Consider the following 25,407-nt stretch of genomic DNA (forward strand, 5'->3'; position numbering starts at 1 on the left):
TCTCAGATCATGGATGATTTACTGTCTCTCAGATCATGTATGAATTACCTTAAGATTATATATGATTCATAATCTCTTAGATCTTGAACGATTCACTATCTCTCGGACCATAGATGATTCACTATCTCTCAGATCATGTTTGATTCACTCTCTCTCAGATCATGGATGACTTACTATCTCTTACATCATGTATGATTCACTATCCCCCAGATCATGTATGATTCAAAATCTCTCAGATCATGTACGATTCCCCATCTCTAAGATCATTTATGATTCGCTATCTCTCAGATCACGTATGAATCACTATTTCTCAGATCATGTATTTTTCACTCTCTCTCAGATTATGTATGATTCACAATCTCTCCGATCCTGTACGATTCACTATATCTCAGATCATTGATGATTCACTGTCTCTCAGATCATGCATGATTCACTACCAGATCATGGATAATTTACCATCTCTCAGATCATTTATGATTCACTATCTCTCATATCATATATGATTCAGTATCTATCAGAACATATACGATTCTCTATCTCTCAGATCATGGATGATTCACTATCTCTCCGATCAAATATGATTCATTATCTATGAGATCATAGCTGATTTAGTATTTTTCAGGCCATGTACTATTCACAATCTCTCAGATCACGTACAGTTCACTATCAGATTATGTAAGATTTAAAATCTCAAAAATCCTGTGCGATTTACTATATCTCAGGAATACACTCTCCTAGCCACCTCCAATTCTACAAGTCCCCTGCCCTCCTAAAGCATTAAACACTCCTGCCCTCCTCCAGTATTACAATAACCTGCGCTCCTTCATTTCTACACTCTCTTACCCTCCTCCAATACTACACTCTCCTGCCCTCCTCCAGTACTACACTCTCCTGCCCTCCACCAATACTACATATCCCCTGCCCTCCTTTGGTACTACTCTATCTTACCCCCATCCTGTACTATACTCCTGTACTATACATCCTGTACTATACTCCTGTACTATACACTCCCCTGCCCTCCTCCAGTACTTAACTATCCTGCCCTCCTCCAGCACTTCATTCTCCTCCAGTAATAAACTATCCTGCCCTCCCAATGTACGAAACTCCCATGACCTTCTTTAGTACTACACTCTCCTGCTCTCCTCCAGTATAACACGTCCCCTTTCCTCCTCCAGTAATACACTCTCCTGGCGGCCTCTAGTACTACACATCCCCCTTCCTTCCTCCAGCAGGACAGTCTGCCCTCCTCCAGTACTACATTCTCCTGCTCTCCTCCAGTACTACAATACCCTTCCCTCCTCCAGTACTACACGTCCCTCGCTTTCCCTCGTACTACACTCTCCTGCCCTCCTCCAGTACTACACTCTCCTGCCCTCCTCCAGTACTACACTCTCCTTCCTTAAACCATTGTTATACGTCCTCTCAGGTCCTCCAGTGCTACACGCGTCTCCCCTGCAGTACTACACGTCCCCTGCCCTCTTCCGGTACAACACGTCCCCTGCGCTCCTTCATTTCTACACTCTGTTACCCTCTTCCAGTACTACACTCTCCTGCCCTCCTCCAGTACTACACTCTTCTGCCCTCCTTCAGTACTGGACTCTCCTGCCCTCCTCCAGTACTACACATTCCTTAACCAATCTCCAGCAGTACACTCTCCTGCCCTCCTCAAGTGCTACAATCTCCTGCCCTCCTCCAATACGACACTCTCCTGACCTCCTCCAGTACTACACTCTCCTGCCCTCCTTCAATGCTACACTATCTTGCCTTCCTCCAGTACTACACTCTCCTGCCCTCTTCCAGTGCTACACTCTCCTGCCCTCCGGCAGTGCTACAAGTGCCCTGCCCTCCTCCAGTAATACACTCTCATGCCCTCCTCCAGTACTACACGTCTCCTGCCCTCCTCCAGTACTACACTCTCCTACCCTCCTCCAGTACTACACGTCTCCTGCCCTCCTCCAGTACTAAACTCTCATGCCCTTCTCCAGTACTACACTCTCCTATCCTCCTCCAGTACAACACTCTCCTCTCCTCTCCCAGTACTTCACTCTCCTGCCCTTCTCCAGTACTACACACTCCTGCCCTCCTCCTGTACTACACTCTCCTGCCGTCCTCCAGTACTACACTCCCCTGCACTCCTGCAGTACTACACTCTCCTGCCCTCCTGCAGTATTACACTCTCCTGCCCTCCTCTAGTACTACACTCTCATGTCCTCCATTAGTACTACACTTTCATTCCCTCCTCCAGTACTACACTCTCCTGCCCTCCGCCAGTACTACACACCCCTGCCCTCCTCCAGCAATACACTCTCCTACCCTCATCCAGTAATGCACTCTCCTGCCCTCATCCAGTAATACACTCTCCTGCACTCCTCCAGTAATACACTCTCCTGCCCTCCTCCAGTACTACACTCTCCTGCCCTCCTCCAGTACTACACTCCTCTGCCCTCTTCCAGTAATACACTCTCATGCCTCCTCCAGTACTACACTCTCCTGCCCTCCTCAAGTGCTACACTCTCCTGCCCTCATTCAGTACTACCCTCTCCTGCCCTCCTCCAGTACTACATTCTTCTGCCCTCCTCCAGTACTACACTTTCCTGCCCTAATCCAGTACCACACGTCAAGTGCATTCCTCCAGTAATACACGCTTCTAACGTCCTCCAGTACTACATGTCCCCAGTCCTCCTCCAGTACTACACTCTTCTGCCCTCCTTCAGTACTAGACTCTCCTGCCCTCCTCCAGTACTACACTCTCCTGACCTCCTCCAGTACTACACTCTCCTGCCCTCCACCAGTACTACACTCCCCTGCCCTCCTCCAGTACTACACTCTCCTGCCCTCCTCCTGTACTACACTCTCCTGCCCTCCTCGAGTACTACACTCTCCTGCCCTCCTCAAGTGCTACACTCTCATGCCCTCCTTCAATGCTACACTCTGCTGCCGTCCTCCAGTACTACACTCTCCTGCTCTCCTCCAGTACTACACTCTCCTGCCCTCCTCCAGTAAAACACTCTCCTGCCCTCCTCCAGTACTACACTCTCATGCCCTCCTCCAGTGCTACACTCTCCTGCCCTCCTCAAGTACTACACTCTCCTGCCCTCCTCCAGTACTACACTCTCATGCCCTCCTCCAGTGCTACACTCTCCTGCCCTCCTCAAGTACTACACTCTCCTACCCTCCTCCAGTACTACACTCCCCTGACCTCCTCCAGTACTACACTCTCCCGTCCTCCTCCAGTAATACACTCTCCTGCCCTCCTCCAGTACTACACTCTCCTGCCCTCCTCCAGTACTACACTCTTTTGCCCTCCTCCAGTACTTCTCTCCTCCGCCCCCTCCAGTGCTACACTCCCTGCACTCCTCAAGTATTGCACTATCCTTTCCTCCTCCAGTACTACAACTCCCTTGCTTTCCCCCGTACTACACTCTCCAGCCCCCTCCTATACTACACTCTCCTGCCTTCCTCCATCACTACACTCTCCAGCCCTCCTCCTGTACTACACTCTCCTGCCCTCCGGCAGTGCTACAAGTGCCCTGCCCTCCTCCAGTAATACACTCTCCTGCCCTTCTCCAGTAGCACACTCTCCTGCGCTTTTCCAGTACTACACTCTGCCCTCCTACAGTAGTACACGTCCCCAACACTCCTCCAGTACTAAACTATCATGCCCTCCTCCAGTGCTTCCCTCTCCCACCCTCCCTCAGTTCTACAAACCCCATGCCCTTCTCCAGTACTACACTCTCCTGCCCTCCTACAATACTATACTCTTCTTCCCTCCTCCAGCACTACACGTCTCCTGCCCTCCTCCAGTACTACACTCTCCTGCCCTCCTCCAGTACTACACGTCACCTGCCCTCCTCCATTACTACACTCTCCTACCCTCCTCCAGTACTATACGTCCCCTGCCCTCATATAGTACTAAACTCTCCTAACCTCCTCCAGTACTATACTCTCCTGCCCTCCTCCAGTACTACACTCTCATGCCCTTCTCCAGTACTAAACTCTCCTACCCTCCTCCAGTCCAACACTTTCCTCTCCTCTTCCAGTACTTCACTCTCATGCCCTCCTTCAGTGCTACACTCTCCTTCCCTCCTCCAGTACTACACTCTCCTGCCACCCTCCAGTACGACACTCTCCTGCCCTCTTCCAGTACTACACTTTCCTCTTTTCTTTCAGTACTACACTCTCCTGCCCTCCTCCAGTACTACACTCTCCTGCCTTCATCCAGTACTACACTCCCCTGCCCTCCTCCAGTAATACACTCTCCTGCCCTCGTCCAGTACGACACTCTTATGCCATCCTCCAGTACTACACACTCCTGCCCTCCTCCAGTACTACACTCTCCTGCCCTCCTCCAGTACTACACTCCCCTGCCCTCCTGCACTACTACACTCTCTTGCCCTCCCCCAGTACTACACTCTCCTGCCCTCATCCAGTACTACACTCTCCTGCCCTCCTCCAGTACTACACTCTCATGCCCTCCAGTACTACACTCTCATGCCCTCCTCCAGTACTACACTCTCATGCCCTCCTCCAGTACTACACTCTCCTGCACTCCTCAAGTACTACACTCTCCTGCCCTCATCCAGTAATACACTCTCATGCCCTCCTCCAGTAATACACTCTCCTGCCCTCCTCCAGTAATACACTCTCCTGCCCTCCTCCAGTACTGCACTCTCCTGCCCTCCTCCAGTGATACACTCTCTTGCCCTCCTCCAGTACTACACTTTCCTGCCCTCCTCCAGTACCACGCTCTGCCCTCCTTCATCAGTAAACGTCCCCTGCCCTCCTCCAGTACTACACTCCCCTGCCCTCCTCCAGTAATACACTCTCCTGCCCTCATCCAGTAATACATTCTCCTACCCTCCTCCAGTAATACACTCTCCTGCCATCATCCAGTAAAACACTCTCCTGCCCTCCTCCAGTACTACACTGCCCTGCCCTCCTCCAGTAATACACTCTCCTGCCCTCATCCAGTAATACACTCTTCTGCCCTCCTCCAGTACTACACTCTCCTGCCCTCATCCAGTAATACACTCTCCTGCCCTCCTCCAGTAATACACTCTCCTGTCCTCATCCAGCACAACACTCTCCTGCCCTCCTCCAGTACTACACTCTCCTGCCTTCCTCCAGTAATACACTCTCCTGCCCTCCTCCAGTACTACACTCTCCTGTCCACCTCCAGTAATACACTCTCCTGCCCTCATCCAGTAATACACTCTCCTGCCCCCCTCCAGTACTACACTCTCCTGCCCTCATTCAGTACTACACTCTCCTGCCCTCCTCCAGTACTACACTCTCCTGCCCTCCTCCAGTACCACACTCTGGCCTCCTTCATCTGTAAACGTCCCCTGCCCTCCTCCAGTACTACACTGTCCTGGCCTCCTCCAGTACTACACTCACCTGGCTTCCTCCAGTACTACACACCCTTGCTATCCTCCAGTACTACATTCTCCTGCCCTCCTCCAGTACTACACTCTCATGCCCTCCTCCAGTACTACACTCTCCTGCCCTCCTCCAGTACTACACTCTCATACCCTCCTCCAGTACTACACTCCCCTGCCCTCCTCCAGTACTTAACTTTCCTGCCCTCCTCCAGCACTTCATTCTCCTCCAGTAATAAACTATCCTGCCCTCCCAATGTACGAAACGTCCCATGACCTTCTTTAGTACTACACTCTCCTGCTCTCCTCCAGTACAACACGTCCCCTTTCCTCCTCCAGTAATACACTCTCCTTGCGGCCTCTAGTACTACACATCCCCCTTCCTTCCTCCAGCAGGACAGTCTGCCCTCCTCCAGTACTACATTCTCCTGCTCTCCTCCAGTACTACAATACCCTTTCCTCCTCCAGTACTACACGTCCCTTGCTTTCCCTTGTACTAAACTCTCCTGCCCTCCTCCAGTACTACACTCTCCTGCCCTCCTCCAGTACTACACTCTCCTTCCTTAAACCATTGTTATACGTCCTCTCAGGTCCTCCAGTGCTACACGCGTCTCCCCTGCAGTACTACACGTCCCCTGCCCTCTTCCGGTACAACACGTCCCCTGCGCTCCTTCATTTCTACACTCTGTTACCCTCTTCCAGTACTACACTCTCCTGCCCTCCTCCAGTACTACACTCTTCTGCCCTCCTTCAGTGCTGGACTCTCCTGCCCTCCTCCAGTACTACACATTCCTTACCCCATCTCCAGCAGTACACTCTCCTGCCCTCCTCAAGTGCTACAATCTCCTGCCCTCCTCCAGTACTACACTCTCCTGCCCTCTACCAATACTACATATCCCCTGCCCTCCTTTGGTACTACTCTATCTTACCCCCATCCTGTACTATACTCTCCGGCCCTCCTCCAGTACACTACTCCCCTGCCCTCCTCCAGTACAACACTCTCCTGCCCTCCATCAGTACTACACTCTCCTGCCCTTCATTAGTACTACACTGTACTGCCCTCCCCCAGTACAACACTCTCCTACCCTCCTCCAGTAATACACTCTCCTGCCCTCCTCCAGTAATACACTCTCCTGCCCTCATCCAGTAATACACTCCCCTGCCCTCCTCCAGTAATACACTCTCCTGCCCTCATCCAGTAATGCACTATCCTGCCCTCCTCCAGTAATAAACTCTCCTGCCCTCATCCAGTAATACACTATCCTGCCCTCCTAAAGTACTACACTCTCCTGCCCTCATCCAGTACTACACTCTCCTGCCCTCCTCCAGTACTACACTCTCCTGCCCTCCTCCAGTACCACACTCTGCCCTCCTTCATCAGTAAACGTCCCCTGCCCTCATCCAGTACTACACTCCCCTGCCCTCCTTCAGTAATACACTCTCCTGCCCTCATCCAGTAATACACTCTCCTGCCCTCCTCCAGTAATACACTCTCCTGCCCTCATCCAGTACTACACTCTCCTGCCCTCCTCCAGTACTACACTCTCCTGCCCTCCTCTAGTACTACACTCTCCTGCCCACCTCCAGTAATACACTCACCTGCCCTCATCCGGTAATACACTCTCCTGCCCTCATCCAGTACTACACTCTCTTGCCCTCCTCCAGTTCTACACTCTCCTGCCCTCCTCCAGTACCACACTCTGCCCTCCTTCATCAGTAAACGTCCCCTGCCCTCCTCCAGTACTATACTCTCCTGCCCTCTTCCAGTACTACACTCTACTGCCCTCTTCCAGTACTACACTCTACTGCCCTCCTCCAATACTACACTGTGCTGCCCTTGTCCAATACTACACTCACCTGCCTTCCTCCAGTACTACAGTCTCCTGTCCTCCTCCAGTACTACACTCCCCTGCCCTCCTCCAGTAATACACTCTCCTTCCCTTATCCAGTACAACACTCTCCTGCCCTCCTCCAGTACTACACTCTCCTGTCCTCCTCCAGTAATACACTCTCCTTCCCTTATCCAGTACAACACTCTCCTGCCCTCCTCCAGTACTACAGTCTCCTGCCCTCCTCCAGTACTACACTCTCCTGCCCTCCTCCAGTACTACACTCTCCTGCCCTCCTCCAGTACAACACTCTCCTGCCCTCCTCCAGTACTACACGTCCCCTTCCTTCCTCCATTAGTACACTTTCCTGCCCTCCATCTCTCGCTACATTACCCCCGTTGTAATCACAGTTTATGTGTCCTGGCAGAGACTTGTCGTTCAACATCTTGGAGGGTTTGCCTGGTGTGGTCTTCAAAAAGCTGCACTATGTTTACTTACTGAACCTGGCCAACAACGCCATCGTCCGCCTGGATGAGGGCATCTTTTTCGACCTTGACAGCCTGGAGGACCTGGACCTCTCCGAGAACAAACTCAAGGTGAGCCATTTTGTGGCTCAAAATATACATTTTTGGGCAGTATTTTTTTTTATTTATTCCCTTCACAGAATATTCAATTTGCTTTATTTTATATCGTTCTTAATCACAAAGATTTTATGAAATGCTTCAGAAGTTGTATTACTAGTTGTAGGTTATCATTAAGGTGTGTCAAGTGTTGTTCCTGCCTCCAGGAGCTGCCACAGTTGGTGTTTTACAAACTTAAGAGCCTAAAGCGCCTCATGCTCTCCCGCAATGAGCTCGCTCGCCTTCCTTATGGTGTCTTCAGTAACCTTCGTAACCTCCAGGAGCTTTACCTTCATCAAAATTACGTAAGTGTTCTGCCTGATGATCCGGGTCAAAATTCTCCACTATTTTTCACTGTGTCTAGACAAAGGTGCCTGAAATTCCAATGTCCTTCAGTGAGTCTTGTTCTGAGCAGTCTATTGTTTGACTTCTAAATCTTTCTCTTCATGTAGATACTACAGGTCTTCAACCTTTAGATATCGAGCTTCCAGAGACAGAGAAATGAACTACAAGCCTCGCACGTACCTCCGAAACAACTGTGTAAGTATTCATTCCTCAGAGAGAGACCTAAACTGACTCTCTAAGGAACGAGATCTTCTCGACGGGTATGTAGTTCGACCTGGACACACAACCATACAGCTCAGCTTAGTTGTAAGGAACTAAGCTGAAATGAACACTAAGGCTAATGCTTATGGACGAGTGTTAGGCAGCCAGATCTCTCTCCTGCAGTAACCTAATCCGACCTTCTCAAGTACAACAAAACAATTCCACTGGGGTTTTTCTTTAACAGGTAATTTTGATCTTCCTTCGGTTGAGCTAGCATATCCTACGCAGAGAAGGACCGTTTTGATGGAAGTGCTTGTTGGGCCGAACCAAACTGTTATGATGCCTCCTCCTTCCCTCGAACAGATAAGATGTGGAATTCTCTTCCTTCTTTAGTCTTTTCCTCTTCATTAACCTTTCTTCCTTGAAGAGTCAGGTCTACAAACACTTACGGAGCCCAGATTCATTTCTAATTTCTTGATCTTTAATTGTTTCTTCTTTCACCCGGGATGGCCTTTGACTGGGGCTGGGTATGTACTCGTGTCATGTTCGTCACTAAAGAAAAATGGTAACCTGTCTAGTGATCAATCAGAGTTAACCGGAGCATAAATCTCTCTCAGTTGCTCACCATCACAACAGGATCAGTTTTTGACCTGCTCAGCCTACCCTGCCTACAACTGACCACAGGTGACCATCCACAGATCGAAAACCTTCCAACTGGTGTGTTCCGGGATCTGACTAACCTGACTCTCCTGGAGATGACCAGCAACCGGGTCACGATTGTCAACTACAAGGACTTCCTGACGATGGGCAACCTACGCTACCTCTTCCTGGGTCAGAACCTGATCACACACATCCGCAACAAGACGTTTGTGGGTATGTTACTATGTCTGTATCTGTGCCTGCAGCAACTGGGTTATCATGTACACTCATGACGCACGCCTGAACCTAATCTTACATACATTATATATCCATCTTCGGCTACACTGTCGTTTTTACACCGGCACACATAATTTACACTTACAGAACCTGAGACTCTTAGGCTTGCAGCCACGAGATCTTTATTTACACTCCAGGAGGGGCAGACGTACCTGCCTCTATGTTTACACTTAGAGCCAAGCTTACTGAATCTACACTGGAGGAGTAGATGATTCCCTCCCAATACTAACTCTTCCATGACTGTGGATGGAGCGTCAAACTCCCTGTGAGCTGTGTGCCAAGCTCTTACTAACTGGAACTTCGTCCACGTCTCAGTTTACCTCATCTGGGTACACTCTACATCACTCACCTGTATAAATGTACCCACTGTGAACGTCATGAATGCTGTATTCCACTAGACCGTACGTACTGTACCTCACTGAACCAAACTGTATCCACACTACAACTTACTGAACCGAATATGTGCACGCACTGTACCTCAGTGTACTGTATACATCTATACACTGTACCTCACCGCGGCATATACACTATACCTCACTGCACCGTATATATCTACGCAGCGTACCTCACTGCACTGTATACATCTATGCACTGTACCTCACTGTACTGTATATATCTATACACCGTATTTCACTACACCATATCTTTTTTTTCTATGTTGGCGGCTCCAGTCACGGACAAAAAGCAACAACATGGCCGGACCTTAACTGAAATATAGAGACGATTGTGAAAAGGAAAGAGAGTGGAGGAGGGGAACTATTTACGAATCTTGGAAGAAGTGAAAATCCTGTGTTTTGAAATATGCGGCAAGGCATAGTTATTGAGAAAGGCCTGAGAAGGTAGAGAGTTCCAAAGTTTTGACACAGTAATTCAGAGGCTAGCTAAGTATTGCTGCTTTAGCTGGAGGTAGGGGCACACAAACAGCCAGCTCTCGGGTCCAACATTACGGCGTCGGGCATGGGGTCAAGTTTTGAAGTTAGTCTGGGGGATTTTATGTGAGACCGCTTTCGACTCAACTCTCTCAAGTAAGGATGCATACAAGGACGAATCAGTTCTTTGTATACAAGGAGCAACTGTTCAGGAGAAAAGAAATTTCGACGTCTAAATAGGATTCCCAGTTTCTTAGGGGTAGACTTAATTATGTCTGTAATGTGGGGTTTCCACTAGAGAGTAGATGTTACATTAATACCAAGTATGTTCATTGAGTCGAGAAGTGGAATTACAGAACGTTAAAGGAGAGACGAGAGTTATTAGAAGTTTTCGATAGAGAGATGGGTAGAAACTGGGTCTTGGGGGCATTAAACTTAACTAGATTTTGTCTACCCCACTGAAATATCCGTCAAAGTGTATTTATTGAGGAAGCTCTGTCAAGACGAGATGCAGATCGGGTTAGAGAAGGAACAGAAATGAAGGATGTGGATGAATGCAATGTTGAGTCGTCAGCGCATGAGTGCACTTAGTTATTTGTGGTATAGAAGAAATCATTGTGATAAAAAAGAGAAAAAGTGTAGGGAACAGGACAGGTCCTTGAAGGACACCGCCGCTGATGAAGAAAGAGGGAGAGGCTGATACATCAACAACCCCAAAGATAGATCGGCCAGAGAGAAAGCTAGATATGAAGCAGCAAAGTGACGGAAGAAAGCCAAAAGAGAATCCGATGCCACACCCTGTCAAAAGACAACCCAAAATTTTTCAGGAAAGAATGTCACCAGTGGATCTTGCCTAACGGAAGCCATATTGGTGATCAGAGAGATTTTGGTTTTCGAGGCGTTTAAGGATATGGGAGTTGAGGAGGGATTCAAAGGCATTGGAAACGGTAGATGTCAAAGCAATAGGACGATATTTAGAGGGTTCAGAGCGGTCACCTTCTTAGGGATGGGATGTATCAACGTATGCTTCCAAACAGAATGAAAATTTTTGGTATTTAAACAGAAACAGAACAGACGAATAAGCACAGACCTTGAGCCACATCACACCAATGTTTGGGTATTCAAGGTCCTTGAGGCGTGCAACAGATGTGTTGATGTTGGAATAAGCATAGACACCGTCTTTAAAGTGGAGATTATCGTTGGATACAGAAAAGGGGCGAGAACGAATATCATTAGACAACTGTGTCTCAAATAGAAGTAAGATATTAGGAGAGGTGCGAGACAGATGATGTTCAACTGGGGAGAGGTTACTAAAAAGGCCTCAGTTGCTGATACAGAGAATAAAGAGGGAGATCTAACAGAGATGGAAAGGTCATGGGAGGTGCTGGTACTACTACTGTCAGAGCCTTCCCTCTCATTGGCAGTAGAGTCAGGAGGATCTTAGCATCCCATGATAACGGGAATTAGAGGCCATAGATTTCTTGGACTCTGTCATGATTATAATTAAAAACGTTTGAGCAGACAGGAGGTGGCAAGAGCACGTAAGTGAAGAAAAGAAGCAAAGATGAGTAGGTTATGGCAGGACTAGCCCGGTAGTCCCGTTAGGATGAGACAGAAAGTAAGACCAGCAGAGGCCACAGATGGTACTGGGCGCCACTTTAACGTTCCGCAGCCAGGACGATCGTGCCACCCTGGGCGGCTACTCTCACTAGTCTACTACCTAATGGTCTGCTCCCAGGGTAGGGCAAGGGAAATTCCTATACACTGTATCTCACTGCACAATGCACGTATATGCGCTTTACTTCACTGCAACATATACAACTATGCACTCTACCTCCCTGCGCCGTGTACATTTACGCACTGTATTTCACTGTTATATATATAAATGCACTGTACCCCACCGTAGCATACACATTTTGTGCACTGTACCTTATTGTGCTGTATACATTGATGTTATGTACCTTATTGTGCAATACACATACTTGTATGTTCAGTGCATTCACACCAGTGCAGTACCTTACTGCACCATATACAACTATGCGTTGTGTTTCACTGTACCATATACATTTATGCACAATACCTTACTACACCATATTCATTTATAAACTTCGCCTCACTGCATTGCATATATCTAGCCATTGTACCTCACTACATCATGTACATCCTTGCACTGTACCTCACTGCACCATATACATCCATGCATTGTACCTCACTGCACCATATACATCCATGCAATGTACCTCACTGCACCATACACATCCATGCACTGTACCTCACTGCATCATAAACATCCGTGCACTGTACATCACTGCACCATATACATCCATGCACTGTACCTCACTGCATCATAAACATCCGTGCACTGTACCTCACTGCACCATACACATCCGTGCACTGTACTTCACTGCACCATATATATCCATGCAGTGTACCTCACTGCACCATGTACATCCATGAACTGTACCTTACTGCACTATATACATCCGTGCACTGTACCTCACTGCACCATATACATCAACGCAGTGTACCTCACTGCGCCATATACATCCGTGCACTGTACCTCACTGCACTATACACATCCATGAAATTTACCTCACTGAACCATATACATCCATGCACTGTACCTCACTGAACCATATATATCCATGCAGTGTACCCCACTGCACCATATACATCCATGCACTGTACCTCACTGCACCATATATATCCATGCACTGTACCTCACTGCACCATATACATCCATGCACTGTACCTCAATGCATCATAAACATCTGTGCACTGTACCATATACATCCATGCACTGTGCCTCACTGCACTATATACATCCATGCACTGTACCTCACTGCACCATATACATCCATGCACTGTGCCTCACTGCACCATACACATCCGTGCACTGTGCCTCACTGCACCATATACATCCATGCACTGTACCTCACTGCACCATATACATCCATGCACTGTACCTCACTGCACCATATACATCCATGCACTGTGCCTCACTGCATCATACGCATCCGTGCACTGTACCTCACTGCACCATATACATCAATGCACTGTACCTCACTGCACTATACACATCATGCACTGTACCTCATTGCACCATATACATTTCATGCACTATACCTCACTGCATCATATACATCCATGCACTGTACCTCAATGCACCATATATATTTATTTATTTATTTTGCTTTGTCGCTGTCTCCCGCGTTAGCGAGGTAGCGCAAGGAAACAGACGAAAGAATGGCCCAACCCGCCTACATACACATGTATATACATACATGTCCACACACCCAAATTATACATACCTATACATCTCAATGTACACATATATATACACACACAGACACATACATATATACACATGTACATAATTCACACTGTCTGCCTTTATTTGTTCCCATTGCCACCTCGCCACACATGGAATAACAACCCCCTCCCCCCTCATGTGTGCGAGGTAGCGCTAGGAAAAACACCAAAGGCCCCATTCGTTCACACTCAGTCTCTAGCTGCCATGCAATAATGCACCGAAACCACAGCTCCCTTTCCACATCCAGGCCCCACAGACTTTGCATGGTTTACCCCAGACGCTTCACATGCCGTGGTTCAATCCACTGACAGCACGTCGACCCCGGTATACCACATCTTTCCAATTCACTCTATTCCTTACACGCCTTTCACCCTCCTGCATGTTCAGGCCCCGATCACTCAAAATCTTTTTCACTCCATCTTTCCACCTCCAATTTGGTCTCCCACTTTTCCTCGTTCCCTCCACCTCCGACACATACATCCTCTTGGTCAATCTTTCCTCACTCATTCTCTCAATGTGACCAAACCCTTTCAAAACACCCTCTTCTGCTCTCTCAACCACACTCTTTTTATTTCCACACATCTCTCTTACCCTTACATTACTTACTCGATCAAACCACCTCACACCACATATTGTCCTCAAACATCTCATTTCCAGCACATCCAACCTCCTGCGCACAACTCTATCCATAGCCCACGCCTAGCAAGAATACAACATTGTTAGAACCACTATTCCTTCTAACATACCCATTTTTGCTTTCCGACATAATGTTCTCGACTTCCAAACATTCTTCAAGCCTCCCAGAATTTTCACCCCCTTCCCCACCCTATGATTCACTTCCGCTTCCATGGTTCCATCCGCTGCCAGATCCACTCCCAGATATCTAAAACACTTCACTTCCTCCAGCTTTTCTCCATTCAAACTTACCTCCCAATTGACTTGACCCTCAACCCTACTGTACCTAATAACCTTGCTCTTATTCACATTTACTCTTAACTTTCTTCTTTCACACACTTTACCAAACTCAGTCACCAGCTTCTGCAATTTCTCGCATGAATCAGCCACCAGCGCTGTATCATCAGCGAACAACTGACTCACTTCCCAAGCTCTCTCTCATCCCCAACAGACTGCATACTTGCCCCTCTTTCCAAAACTCTTGCATTCACCTCCCTAACAACCCCATCCATAAACAAATTAAACAACCATGGAGACATCACACACCCCTGCCGCAAACCTACATTCACTGAGAACCAATCACTTTCCTCTCTTCCTACACGTACACATGCCTTACATCCTCGATAAAAACTTTTCACTGCTTCTAACAATTTGCCTCCCACACCATATATTCTTAATACCTTCCACAGAGCATCTCTATCAACTCTATCATATTCCTTCTCCAGATCCATAAATGCTACATACAAATCCATTTGTTTTTCTAAGTATTTCTCGCATACATTCTTCAAGGCAAACACCTGATCCACACATCCTCTACCACTTCTGAAACCACACTGCTCTTCCCCAATCTGATGCTCTGTACATGCCTTCACCCTCTCAATCAATACCCTCCCATATAATTTACCAGGAATACTCAACAAACTTATACCTCTGTAATTTGAGCACTCACTCTTATCCCCTTTGCCTTTGTACAATGGCACTATGCAAGCATTCCACCAATCCTCAGGCACCTCACCATGAGTCATACATATATTAAATAACCGTACCAACCAGTCAACAATACAGTCACCCCCTTTTTTAATAAATTCCACTGCAATGCCATCCAAACCTGCTGCTTTGCCGGCTTTCATCTTCCGTAAAGCTTTTACTACCTCTTCTCTATTTACCAAATCATTTTCCCTAACCCTCTCACTTTGCACACCACCTCAACCAAGACACCCCACATCTGCCACTCTATCATCAAACACATTCAACAAACCTTCAAAATACTCACTCAATCTCCTTCTCACATCACCACTACTTCTTATCACCTCCCCATTAGCCCCCTTCACTGAAGTTCCCATTTGCTCCCTTGTTTTATGCACTTTATTTACATCCTTCCAAAACATTTTTTTTTCTCCCTGAAATTTAATGATACTCTCTCAACCCAACTCTCATTTGCCCTCTTTTTCACCTCTTGCACCTTTCTCTTGACCTCCTGCCTCTTTCTTTTATACCTCTCCCACTCATTTGCATTTTTTCCCTGCAAAAATCGTTCAAATGCCTCTCTCTTCTCTTTCACTAACAATCTTACTTCTTCATCCCACCACTCAACACCTTTTCTAATCAACCCACCTCCCACGCTTCTCATGCCACAAGCATCTTTTGCGCAAGCCATCACTGATTCCCTAAATGCATCCCATTCCTCCCCCACTCCCCTTACCTCCTTTGTTCTCACCTTTTTCCATTCTGTACTCAGTCTCTCCTGGTACTTCCTCACACAAGTCTCCTTCTCAAGCTCACTTACTCTCACCACTCTCTTCACCCCAACATTCTCTCTTCTTTTCTGAAAATCCCCACAAATCTTCACCTTTGCTTCCACAAGATAATGATCAGACTTCCCTCCAGTTGCACCTCTCAGCACATTAACATCGAAAAGTCTCTCTTTCGTGCGTCTATCAACTAACACGTAATCTAATAACGCTCTCTGGCCATCTCTCCTACTTACATACGTATACTTATGTATATCTCGCTTTTTAAACCAGGTATTCCCAATCACCAGTCCTTTTTCAGCACATAAATCTACAAGCTCTTCACCATTTCCATTTACAACACTGAACACTCCATGTATACCAATTATTCCCTCAACTGCCACATTACTTACCTTTCCATTCAAATCACCCATCACTATAACCCGGTCTTGTGCATCAAAACCATTAACACACTCATTCAGCTGCTCCCAAAACACTTGCCTCTCATGATCTTTCTTCTCATGCCCAGGTGCATATGCACCAATAATCACCCATCTCTCTCCACCAACTTTCAGTTTTACCCATATCAATCTAGAATTTACTTTCTTACACTCTATCACATACTCCCACAACTCCTGATTCGGTAGTGCTACTCCTTCCCTTGCTCTTGTCCTCTCACTAACCCCTGACTTTACTCCCAAGACATTCCCAAACCACTCTTCCCCCTTTACCCTTTAGCTTCTTTTCACTCAGAGCCAAAACATCCAGGTTCCTTTCCTCAAACATACTACCTATCTCTCCTTTTTTCTCATCTTGGTTACATCCACACACATTTAGACACCCCAATCTGAACCTTCGAGGAGGATGAGCACTCCTCGCGTGACTCCTTCTTCTGTTTCCCCTTTTAGAAAGTTAAAATACAAGGAGGGGAGAGTTTCTGGCCCCCCGCTCCCGTCCCCTTTAGTCGCCTTCTACGACACGTGAGGAATGCGTGGGAAGTATTCTTAATCCCCTCACTGCACTATACACATCCATGAAATTTACCTCACTGAACCATATACATCCATGCACTGTACCTCACTGAACCATATATATCCATGCAGTGTACCCCACTCCACCATATACATCCATGCACTGTACCTCACTGCACCATATACATCCACGCACTGTACCTCAATGCATCATAAACATCCGTGCACTGTACCATATACATCCATGCACTGTGCCTCACTGCACCATATACATCCATGCACTGTACCTCACTGCATCATAAACATCCGTGCACTGTACCTCACTGCAACATTTACATCCATGCACTGTGCCTCACTGCACCATATACATCAGTGCACTTTACTTCACTGCACCATGTACATCCATGCACTGTACCTCACTGCACCATATACATCCATGCACTGTACCTCACTGCACCATATACATCCATGCACTGTGCCCCACTGCACCATACACATCCGTGCACTGTGTCTCACTGCACCATATACATCCATGCACTGTACCTCACTGCACCATATACATCCATGCACTGTGCCCCACTGCACCATACACATCCGTGCACTGTGTCTCACTGCACCATATACATCCATGCACTGTACCTCACTGCACCATATACATCCATGCACTGTACCTCACTGCACCATATACATCCATGCACTGTGCCTCACTGCATCATACGCATCCGTGCACTGTACCTCACTGCACCATATACATCCATGCACTGTACCTCACTGCACTATACACATCATGCACTGTACCTCATTGCACCATATACATTTCATGCACTATACCTCACTGCACCATATACATCCATGCACTGTACCTCAATGCATCATAAACATCCGTGCACTGTACCATATACATCCATGCACTGTGCCTCACTGCACCATATACATCCATGCACTGTACCTCACTGCATCATATACATCCATGCACTGTACCTCACTGACCATATACATCCATGCACTGTACCTCACTGACCATATACATCCATGCATTGTACCTCAATGCATCATAAACATCCGTGCACTGTACCTCACTGCACCATATACATCCATGCACTGTGCCTCACTGCACCATACACATCAGTGCACTTTACTTCACTGCACCATATACATCCATGCACTGTACCTCACTGCACCATATGCATCCATGCACTGTGCCTCACTGCACCATACACATCCGTCCACTGTACCTCACTGCACCATATACATCCATGCACTGTACCTCACTGCACCATATACATCCATGCACTGTACCTCACTGCACCATATACATCCATGCACTGTGCCTCACCGCACCATACACATCCGTGCACTGTGCTTCACTGCATCATACGCATCCGTGCACTGTACCTCACTGCACCATATACATCCATGCACTGTACATCACTGCACTATACACGTCATGCACTGTACCTCATTGCACCGTATACATTTCATGCACTATACCTCACTGCATCATATACATCCATGCACTGTACCTCACTGCACCATATATATATATATATATATATATATATATATATATATATATATATATATATATATATATATATATATATATATATATATATATATATATATATATATATATATATATATATATATATTATCCCTGGGGATAGGGGAGAAAGAATACCTCCCACGTATTCCCTGCGTGTCGTAGAAGGCGACTAAAAGGGAAGGGAGCGGGGGGCTGGAAATCCTCCCCTCTCGTTTTTTTTTTTTTTTTTTTTTTTTTTAATTTTCCAAAAGAAGGAACAGAGAAGAGGGCCAGGTGAGGATATTTCCTCAAAGGCCCAGTCCTCTGTTCTTAACGCTACCTCGCTGTCGCGGGAAATGGTGGATAGTATGAAAAAAAAAAAAAAAAAAAAAAAAAAAAAATATATATATATATATATATATATATATATATATATATATATATATATATATATATATATATATATATATATATATATATATATGTAAATATCCGCGCACTGTGCCTCACTGCACCATATACATCCAATCACTGCACCATATACATCCTTCCACTATACCTCACTGCACCATATACATCCATGCACTGTACCTCACTGCACCATATACATCCATGCACTATACCTAACTGCACCATATACATCCATGCACTGTACCTCACTGCACCATATACATCCATGCACTGTACCTCACTGCTCCATATACATCCATGCACTGTGCCTCACTGCATCATACACATCCGTGCACTGTACCTCACTGCACCATATACATCCGTGCACTGTACCTCACTGCACCATATACATCCGTGCACTGTGCCTCACTGCATCATACACATCCATGCACTATACCTCACTGCATCATATACATCCAGGCACTGTACCTCACTGCACCATATATATATGTAAATATCCGCGCACTGTGTCTCACTGCACCATATACATCCAATCACTGCACCATATGCATCCAATCACTGCACCATATACATCCTTGCACTATACCTCACTGCACCATATACATCCATGCAATGTACCTCACTGCACCATATACATCCATGCACTGTACCTCACTGCTCTGGTCAATGCACAGTGATGCATCTCACTCTTCTTAGTATATCATTAACTTATACATGTAATCATTGTGCTACACAAGTTACAATTGTACCCTCCCTAGGTCTAAACCACACGTACAATGCCTGGTTTCCAAAATCGTACCACACACACTCCAGCTGTACCATGCTCACGTACAACCTAAGTGTGGAAGTTGTACATAGTGTACAACACTGTACCATACACACTAAAACTGGACCCTTCCCAGGTACTTCTGAGCTGGATAAACTGTACTTGTTCTTTAACACTGTATCACACACACTAAACCTGTATCCTCCTTAAGTACACCCAAACTGACGGAATAGTACTAAAGCTGTAGCCACCTTGAGGACACCTATTCTAGGGAAGCTGTACCTGTTCTCCAACACTATAACACAGAGTTAACCTGTATACTCCCCAGGTACACCTAAATTGGAGAAGCTGTACCTGTTCTCCAACACTATAACACAGAGTTAACCTGTATACTCCCTAGGTACACCTAAGTTGGAGAAGCTGTACCTGTTCTCCAACACTATAACACAGAGTTAACCTGTATACTCCCCAGGTACACCTAAATTGGAGAAGCTGTACCTGTTCTCCAACAAGATCGAGCAGGTGGAGCTGGCGGCGTTCTCTGGCCTGAACAACTTGTCGTGGCTCCTGATCAATAACAACCTTCTCCGGCGGCTCCCCAGGGAGATCTTTAGGCGAACCCCAAGCCTCCTCAGACTGTGAGTAGGAGGTGTGTGTGTGTGTGTGTGTGTGTGTGTGTGTGTCTGTGTGTGTGTGTCTGTGTGTGTGTGTCTGTGTGTGTGTGTGTGTGTGTGTGTGTGTGTGTGTGTGTGTGTCTGTGTGTGTGTGTGTGTCTGTGTGTGTGTGTGTGTGTGTGTGTGTGTGTGTGTGTGTGTGTGTGTGTGTGTGTGTGTGTGTGTGTCTGTGTGTGTGTGTGTGTGTGTGTGTGTGTGTGTGTGTGTGTGTCTGTCTGTCTGTGTGTGTGTGTGTGTGTGTGTGTGTGTGTGTGTGTGTGTGTGTGTGTGTCTGTGTGTGTGTGTGTGTGTGTGTGTGTGTGTGTGTGTGTGTGTGTGTCTGTGTGTGTGTGTGTGTGTGTGTGTGTGTGTGTGTGTGTGTCTGTGTGTGTGTGTGTGTGTGTGTGTGTGTGTGTGTGTGTGTGTGTGTATGTGTGTGTGTGTGTGTGTCTGTGTGTCTGTGTGTGTGTGTGTGTGTGTGTGTGTGTGTGTGTGTGTGTGTGTGTGTAACTACCTACCTATGTGGCATGGGGAGGTAATTTTACACTGTTGGAGCCCTATCTCTTGAACACTCTCTATCATCATACAATATCTCGAATTCATGTATGTTGTCTATTAACCATATCCTCAGTCAATCTGCTCAAAACATCCTCCACTCTTACACTATAAAAGTATTTTTGTACTACCTTATTCACAAGTTTCTTACCTAATTTCATGTTATGTCCTCTGGTTGCTCTGTCCCTACATCTCTCAAATTGCTGTCCATAGTCCACTTCGTCCATCTCTTTTAAAACCTCAAAGGTTGTCATACGGTCACCTTATTGTCCAAGGTGGGTGAATCTAAAGCCTCCGGCCTTCCCTCGTAGTTTAGCGATCTTAAGTCTGGTACCATTTTTCTTACCCTCCTCTGGACCTTTTCTGTGAGTTCTCTGTACCTCTTTGGGTCAAGAATATTCTAGTTTTGGCCTTATGTAAGAAGTAGATAGTTCGCGAAATATTTTTTCCTCTATACACTTGAGAATTGTTCTGATATTTGCCATCAGACAGTTTGTCTAATTACTTATTTTTATTGTATGTGACTGGCGACAGGTTAGGGACGTCTACTCCCAGGTGACTCTCACACACACAAAAAAAAAACCATTAAAGCATAGTTCCTGCTCGTAGTAATCATCTTCAGACCGTCTTTCACTTGGTTCAGCCTTCATTATCTTACATTTGCTCAGGAAAAACTTCATCAACTACATTTCAGACCAATTTTGGAGTCTGTTTAGGTCCCCTTGTACACTGATGCAATCCTCCTTCCTTTCACTTCCCTCACGACCTTTGCATCATCTGCAAACATATTTAGGTAAGGTTCCATACCTTCAGGTAAGTCATCAACGTAGACCAAGAAGAGAAATGATACCAGATGCAAACCCTGTGCCACTCCGCTGGTCACCTCAACCCACTTGGAAAAGGCTCCTCTGTCATGCCTTTTGTTCCCTCCCACTAAGATAATCTTCTTGGTGATCCAGCTTCCTAATCATCCTCTGATGTGTTACAAATGCCTCCTGGCAGTCCACATACAAACAGTTCACCCAGCCTGCCCTTTTGTCCAAGACTGAACTCACTTACTCGTAAAACGCTAAATGGTTAGTTACACACGACCTCCTCTCCCTAAAACCATATTCTCTCTCACTAGAAAATTACTTCTCTGCAGAAAGTCATCCACTTGCTTTATGATAATCTTTTCCAGAATCTTACACACCACACTCGCTAGTGAGACCAGTCTGTAGTTCAAAGCCTGTTCCTAGTTCCATTTCTTACATACAGATATGATAGTTGCCCTTTTCCACTCCCTTGGCACTATGCATCCCTCCAGAGATATCTTGAACAGTAATTCAAGAGGTCTATCAAGTGTATCTGCACATATGTTTAGCACATTCTCTGTGATGAAATTTCATATGCATATGACCCTACATGCCAAACTCTTTCAGTACTTTGTTGATATCTTTTCTAGATATCTCAACGACTTCCAAAACATCCTCCCTCCCCTTTCCATCTTACTGGTGTTGGACTATAGTGTCTTTCACTGTAAAAGCACTTTTTAACTTGTCATTCAGTTCCTCACATACCCTTACATTATCCTCTACAATATTCACTTCTGAATCCTTTAGCTTATATAGCTGCTAATTAACTGTCAACTGATACCTGATGAATATATGGACTGTCAACTGATACCTGATGAATATATGGACTGACAACTGATACCTGATGAATATATGGACTGTCAACTGATACCTGATAAATATATGGATTGACAACTGATACTTGATGAATATATGGACTGACAACTGATACCTGACGAATATATGGACTGACAACTGATACTTGATGAATATATGGAGAGACAACTGATACCTGATGAATATATGGACTGTCAACTGATACCTGATGAATATATGGACTGTCAACTGATACCTGATGAATATATGGATTGACAACTGATACTTGATGAATATATGGACAGAAAACTGATACCTGATGAATATATGGACTGTCAACTGATACTTGATGATGAATATATAGACTGTCAACTGATACCTGATGAATATATGGACTGTCAACTTATACCTGATGAATATATGGATTGACAACCGATACTTGATGCATATATGGACTGACAACTGATACTTGATGAATATATGGACTGTCAACTGATACCTGATGAATATATGGATTGACAACTGATACTTGATGAATATATGGACAGACAACTGATACCTGATGAATATATGGACTGTCAAATTATACCTGATGAATATATGGACTCACAACTGATATCTGATGAATATATGGACTGACAACTGATACCTGATGAATATATGGACTGACAACTGATACCTGATGAATATATGGACTGTCAACTGATAACTGATGAATATATGGATTGACAACTGATACCTGATGAATATATGGACTGTCAACTGATACTTGATGATGAATATATAGACTGTCAACTGATACCTGATGAATATATGGACTGACAACTGATACTTGATGAATATATGGACTGTCAGCTTATACCTGATGATGAATATATAGACTGTCAACTGATACCTGATGAATATATGGACTGTCAACCTATACCTGATGAATATATGGACTGTCAAATTATACCTGATGAAGATATGGATTGACAACTGATACTTGATGAATATATGGACTGTCAACTGATACCCGATGAATATATGGACTATCAAATTATACCTGATGAATATATGGATTGACAACTGATACTTGATGAATATATGGACTGTCAACTGATACCTGATGATGAATATATAGACTGTCAACTGATACCTGATGAATATATGGACTGACAACTGATACTTGATGAATATATGGACTGTCAACTGATACCTGATGATGAATATATAGACTGTCAACTGATACCTGATTAATATATGGACTGTCAACTTATATCTGATGAATATATGGATTGACAACCGATATTTGATGAATATATGGATTGAAAACTGATACTTGATGAATATATGGATTGACAACTGATACCTGATGAATATATGGACTGTCAATTGATACCTGATGAATATTTGGACTGACAACTGATACTTGATGAATATATGGATTGACAACTGATACCTGATGAATATATGGACTGTCAACTGATACCTGAAGAATATATGGACGGTCAACTGATACCTGATGAATATATGGACTGACAACTGATACTTGATGAATATATGGACTGACAACTGATACCTGATGAATATATGGACTGAAAACTGATACCTGATGAATATATGGATTGACAACTGATACTTGATGAATATATGGACTGACAACTGATACCTGATGAATATATGGACTGACAACTGATACTTGATGAATATATGGACTGTCAACTGATACTTGATGAATATATGGACTGTCAACTTATACCTGATGAATATATGGACTGTCAACTGATTCCTGATGAATATATGGATTGACAGCTGATACCTGATAATATGTTGACTGTCAACTGATACCTGGTGACTACATGGATTGACACCTGATACTTGATGAATGTATGGACTGACAACTGATACTTGATGAATATATGGACTGTCAACTGATACCTGATGGATATATGGACTGTCAACTGATACCTGATGAATATATGGATTGACAACTGATACCTGACGAATATATGGACTGTCAACTGATACCTGATGAATATATGGACTGACAACTGATACCTGATGAATATATGGACTGTCAACTGATACCTGATGGATATATGGACTGTCAACTGATACCTGATGAATATATGGATTGACAACTGATACCTGATAATATGTTGACTGTCAACTGATACCTGGTGAATATATGGATTGACACCTGATACTTGATGAATGTATGGACTGTCAACTGATACTTGATGAATATATGGACTGTCAACTGATACCTGAAGAATATATGGATTGACAACCGATACTTGATGAATATATGGACTGACAACTGATACCTGATGAATATATGGACTGTCAACTGATACCTGATGAATATATGGACTGACAACTGATACTTGATGAATATATGGACTGACAACTGATACCTGACGAATATATGGACTGACAACTGATACCTGATGAATATATGGATTGACAACTGATACTTGATGACTATATGGACTGACAACTGATACCTGATGAATATATGGACTGTCAACTGATACCTGATGAATATATGGACTGACAACTGATACCTGATGAATATATGGACTGACAACTGATACTTGATGAATATATGGACTGACAACTGATACCTGACGAATATATGGATTGACAACTGATACCTGATGAATATATGGATTGACAACTGATACCTGATGAATATATGGACTGTCAACTGATACCTGATGAATATATGGACTGTCAACTGATACCTGATGAATATATGGACTTTCAACTGATACCTGATGAATATATGGATTAACAACTGATTTTTTTTCTTTTTTTTTTTTTTTTTGCTTTGTCGCTGTCTCCCGCGTTTGCGAGGTAGCGCAAGGAAACAGACGAAAGAAATGGCCCAACCCACCCCCATACACATGCCTTGATTCAATCCACTGACAGCACGTCAACCCCGGTATACCACATCGCTCCAATTCACTCTATTCTTTGCCCTCCTTTCACCCTCC

The 25,407-nt window shown here is 45.1% G+C and overlaps 1 protein-coding gene across 1 annotated transcript in view; it reads left to right on the forward strand.

Moving 5' to 3' along the window:
* LOC139755482 (uncharacterized) overlaps nt 1-25,407 on the forward strand; it is a 283,256-nt gene that overhangs the window by 193,492 nt on the left and 64,357 nt on the right. The window contains exons 6-9 of the mRNA XM_071673820.1: nt 7,635-7,803; nt 7,995-8,132; nt 9,072-9,246; nt 20,042-20,207. Coding sequence (XP_071529921.1) covers nt 7,635-7,803; nt 7,995-8,132; nt 9,072-9,246; nt 20,042-20,207 — 648 coding nt within the window. The remainder of the gene's footprint in view (nt 1-7,634; nt 7,804-7,994; nt 8,133-9,071; nt 9,247-20,041; nt 20,208-25,407) is intronic.

This window comes from Panulirus ornatus, chromosome 19 (assembly GCF_036320965.1).
Source record: "Panulirus ornatus isolate Po-2019 chromosome 19, ASM3632096v1, whole genome shotgun sequence".
Classification (NCBI taxonomy): domain Eukaryota; kingdom Metazoa; phylum Arthropoda; class Malacostraca; order Decapoda; family Palinuridae; genus Panulirus; species Panulirus ornatus.